The 5429-nt window shown below is 32.2% G+C and overlaps 1 protein-coding gene across 1 annotated transcript in view; it reads right to left on the bottom strand.

The window, feature by feature from the left end:
* Positions 1-3799: 3799 nt before the first annotated feature.
* LOC103309499 (piggyBac transposable element-derived protein 4-like) overlaps positions 3800-5429 on the bottom strand; it is a 6465-nt gene continuing 4835 nt past the window's right edge. Inside the window, exons 3-4 of the mRNA XM_008185035.1 lie at positions 5189-5288; positions 3800-3836 (exon numbers count right to left, since the gene is read on the bottom strand). Coding sequence (XP_008183257.1) covers positions 3800-3836; positions 5189-5288 — 137 coding nt within the window. The remainder of the gene's footprint in view (positions 3837-5188; positions 5289-5429) is intronic.

Raw genomic sequence — 5429 nt, 5'->3', positions numbered from 1 at the left:
TCCCAACGTTGGCAACACCGCTCGGCACCTCCGCGGCATTCGCGCCTTCGAAGTGTCGGGCGGCCGACACGGCCTAGTCTTTTACCGCGCCTATTGCGTTGAACACCCTCGTCCGATCGCGCCCGCGAGCAATTCGTTTTGACCGAGCGTGCACGTGTCTCTCCGTCCGCCGCTTTGCCGCCACGACCACAGGTCCCTTGGCTTGCAACGAGGACGCGACCGTCGTGACCACGACTATAGATAGTATGGTTGCCCATCGACGTATGATTCTCATACTTGAAAAGTGTCTACTGAAACGAATCTCTATAATCAGTATTAAAGTTAAATTAAACAGCTGGAAACTTAAGCACTAGCACTTATATCCCAGTAAACACTGAAACATCTATGAGACGTCTAATATACTTCATCCTAAAATGTTAGTGATGCATATTTGATGTCTAAAAGGAGATGACATAGATGTCTATAGAATTGGTCCATATGCAACGCAATTTCGGGTCAACTTCTGACATCTATGAGACATCTAAAGAGTTGACATAATTACGTCTACATAACATCTAAATAGATTTGACAGGTTTCTAGAAAAATTGTCTATAAGCATTTTTTTGGAACTACAGTTGACTGAAATTACATTTCTTTGAGTTGCCATAAAATATTAATCAAATAATGTTCAATAATTATTCAAAACTATCTTCTATTTTTATTACAATATTATAACCATGCATTTTGACAATAATAAAGATGCATTATTTTAATTATACAAACAAAACAATATATTGTACTTATAAGTAAAAATATTTCAGTATTAAAAAAATAATTATATACTACAAATTATATTGAGATCATAATAATTAATCGTCACTTTAGACATTTGAGTCAATTTTATTATTTTATTCTAGTAGTTTAGTTATAAATTATAAATACGCATGATATCATACATACAAATTACAAATTATAATATAAGTTCTAATCAGTCAGTAATGTTAGCCAGTTCCAGTCAGTAAAATGTCAGTGAATATATTAAGTTGTATTATTATCATTATATTAAGTATAGGTATACCTAAACTTGATAGTCAAAAAAGCTCATTATATTTTATATTTAGGTACCTTTATAAGACAATTGTCTACAAATACTATTATTATTTTTTATTTTTTGTAAGTTGTCTGTTTGATATTCTTGTGGATGCCAATCTCAACCATGTTCTTATTCTGGTTTTAATATCGTGTTCGGTGCCATCTTTGTGAAAATTCAAAGTCACATCTATTTTAACATACACAATTATTTATAATTTTATAATTCAATTGGAAAATGTTGAATAAATGACTTAACAATTATTATATGATAAATGGTTAACTCCTTAAAAGTATTTTTCGAGTTATTTTTACCATCAAAATTGTAATACGTTGCACACTCATCAGTAAAAAGGGTCCGAAGCATTGATGTAACTGAATTATTTAAGTTGGCAGAACACCCACATTGTCGTAATCTGGTTTTCTATATAATTTATTGATTAATAAAAGCACGAACTAAGATATACAGGACTGGAAACGACATGAACGGCGGAGCGCGGGGGATGGGTCCGCAATTGTCTAGCTAATCGTACACATCGATCTCGAGCGCCATCTACAGCACAACTAAATGTTCCCAAATTACCAAGTTAATTTTTAATTTGCCGCTGAGCCGCTCAATTTATGTTCTATACTTAAACCAATTTATGTTTAGAGTTATTTGCTCAATTTACTTAAATGTAAATTTTAGTTTATAATTTGATAGGTAACTATTTTTTCATTCGGCCTTTAAAAATTGTTTGTATATACATCTAATTTAACTGTAAGGTTTGTCAGAAAGCAATAGTTGGTAAGTATAATTTAAATTGACATAGGTACCCTATAAAACTGATCAATCTAAGTCTAAAGTAAAGTTTCTAATTTTTCAGGCACAACAGATTTTTGTGATAGGCCGGAATCAGTACTGACAAATTTAAAATCAAGAGGGGCATTAACTCACCCAAACAAGATTTTATTTTCTTTAATTACCGAAATGGAAAAATCATTTTCTAAATTTTGTGACTACAGCGATGCTTTTAATTTGACGGTTGATGATTTCTTTGCACACACATTAAAAAGCATTAAGTGGCCTTGTAGCCAACACAAGTGTGACACGTTAGCATCAATTTTGTCCTACTATGTTACTATGCGAATGCGGCAGTATACACAAGTAGTTAATAAAAATGTTGCAAAAGTGAATGCTAAAAAGAATAAATGCTCTAAACTTACAGTCTCATAAATATTAAACCTCGCATAGTATTAAAAAAAATTCATAAATATTAGATATTAAGATATTTTAATTTACCTATTGTTTTTTGTTTCCTGTTTATAATTTATTATCAAATTTCGAAAATGTATACTATCATTAACATTAAAATGAGTAATATATTTGATTGGTAGAGTGCGCCAAGAACTGATGAGTACTTTTTTTTGAGTCTATTGGGTTCCCTGTGATATTAGGTCGTTTCCAGTCCTGTATATCTTAGTTTGTGATAAAAGTGAAGCTATTTATTATTAGTGATGGGCATAATCGAATGATTAGTAATCGAGACATTTTCATAATCGAGATATCACTCGAAATAATCATTCGAAACTACCAAATTTCCGATTGAAACATTATTAATCAAGATATTGCCATAATCGAGAGATCACTCGATCAAAATAATCGAAAAACAAAATGTTTTGAACGAAATATCGAATAATATCTAGTGATGTGCATTATCGAATTAGTATCAAGACTATAAACCAAATTTTTAAATAAATAGATTTTAATTGGTAAGAAATACAGATTCTTATTTCTTACTATTCTTAGCTTTTAATGTTTTTAGTTTTTAGTTTAGAGTTTCGACCGGACCTGCTAAAACGCATAGTGTGGTTGAGTGATTAAAGATTATATAGAATCATAACTATTGTGGCGTACGAGAGAAGGAAGTGTTGATAACAGTGTTGATGTGACTTCATGCTGGCTTCCCCCGTAGCCAACATGTTGTTTGTTTTTATTACCTGGAGGTAGATGGTTGAGGCTGAAGAGAGTAGGTAACACGTTGAATTGAATTGAAACATGATTTGTGATTTATTGAGCCGAAAGAGAAGTTATTAATGAATTGTTACAGAGAGAAGAGAGGCCGGTTTCGCTGCGGTCGTAACTACGGTCGACGGTGTTGAGGGTGCTGGTCGTCAAGGACCGAGAAAGGCACGAGGGCTCTGGATCGACGTGGCGGCAGTGCCGTATACGAAAGAGAATGTCGAGATGCGCCCGGCACGCCGTGACGTCCGTGGAGACCAGTGTTGCCGATTACAGAATGTCAAATTACCCCACTACGTTATCAAAAATACCCCTTTTACCACATCGAAAAATCTTATTACCACCATAATATCACATTTTTTTTTTCAGATATTTTAACCAAGGATACAAAGAAAAACCAGTGTTTTAAAGTTTAAAAAGTATTTTAAAGTTTTTTATTGAGTAAAACACAATCTGCATTATAGTTACACACATTACAATATGCGAAATCTTTTCCACTAGCATCTGTTTTGTGTACTAGCCATTTCGCAAATTCTTCCTTCTCAAGCCATTTAGCACAAAACTTTCTTACATTCTTTGAAGATTTTTTGTTTTCAGTCTCTGGATCGTCTGTTTCATCGGTTGCACAACTTATACTAGGATTCACCACGTTTCCTTTAAGCCACTTATCCATAATGGAAATGTTCAAGATGGAATAATATCCTGTGACTAATTAGTAATGACTAGTAACTACACAGTACACAGGTCTCTGGGGATCTCTGGTAATCTGGGGATTAAATAAAAATCACGGCTTTAGAGTTTAGATAGTAGTTTTACTAAGCCGTGATAATAAGTAATAACTAAACACATGGTGTTGCCGCGGGATAAATTAATAAAAAAAAATTAATCAAAACCAGTCAGACTGATAACAGATAAGACTGATAAGGAGTTTAGACTTTATATACCACAAAAATACCACCCTTTGAACATTTTTTTGGTGGTAACACATAAACAGTAGAATACCACAAAAATACCACATTTTTTTCAATACCACATAATGTAACATAAGTTATTAAAATTACCACCATAATGGGTAATTACCACATAATCGGCAACACTGGTGGAGACGTCGTGACATGCCGGACGCGGGTTGGTGTCGCCAACCGCAGCAGGGGGACCGAAGAGAGGGAATATTGTGGCGGTGGCCCGCCACACTATCATAGCTATAAATATTAAATACGTCTATGTTTAGAATATAAATAACTAAGAATAATACAACATTATTAGGTAAATGTAGTAGGTAACTGTATTATATTAACTCTTTCATGCACAGTGTTTTATAATTATTTTGACCTATAATGCACAGAAGAATTTTTTTTAGAAAAATCATAATTTAAGTGGTAAAATAAATTATTGTTCAAATAAATAATAAGACTTTAGTGTTAAAAAAAAATTAAAGTTTTTTTTTAGAAAGTTATTGTAGGTGGGATGACGTATGTCCCACCATGCATGAAGTGTTTAATATTATATGATATATTACCAAAGTACACAAATATCATAAACATACTTTTTATTATAATATATTTATTGCAGGGGCGTACCCAAGGGGTGGTCTGGTCTGGACCCCCCCCCTCCATTGATTAACAAAATTTAAAATTCTTGAGGTGCAAATTACTTATTGTATACTTTTTACATGTCAAAAAAATTTGGACCCCCACCTTTAAAAATCCCTGAGTACTCCATTGATTTATTGGATACCTAACCTATATTAGTTGAATATAATTATATAATAAATGTATTGTATTATATATTTATGCGCATAATTTAGAGATATTGTCATGTAATATATAAGTATTAAAAAAAAACATACGTATCTTAGAAAACTACATAGTATACTTGTGCTCTTATATTAATATTAAAATATTGAGCAGACGTATATAAAAGAAAATATTCCACAGATTATTACTTATAAGTTGTTATACCTAACAATATATAATATAATAATTATACCATGAAATTAAAATTACATTAATAACTTAATATTAAAAGATAAAAGACAATAAAAATGTACTATTATGAATTATGATATAATGCAAAACAATTTTTTTGTTTTGCCAAACACAGAGGAACATTGCATACTGAACATATCCACTCCGTTCTAATTTCCTTTTCTTTAGTACTGCATCTTGCACATCTCCTCCTTGTTCCTCTTTTAGGTTGATGAGCAGCTTGCTCAAACCTAATTCTAGAATTTACATGTGGTTTATGTTTTTTAACAGCTACAGTTTGTTCTTTTGAAACGTTATGAATAGATCGTTTTTCGACCAACGTTTTTGAAACCAAATCGTTAGATATTTCACGACGAAAATTTTTCATTGTT

This window comes from Acyrthosiphon pisum, unplaced genomic scaffold, assembly GCF_005508785.2.
Source record: "Acyrthosiphon pisum isolate AL4f unplaced genomic scaffold, pea_aphid_22Mar2018_4r6ur Scaffold_21398;HRSCAF=23872, whole genome shotgun sequence".
Lineage (NCBI taxonomy): Eukaryota > Metazoa > Arthropoda > Insecta > Hemiptera > Aphididae > Acyrthosiphon > Acyrthosiphon pisum.
The sequence above is the reverse complement of the archived record's forward strand: the minus strand, read 5'-3'. Positions and strand labels throughout refer to the sequence as shown.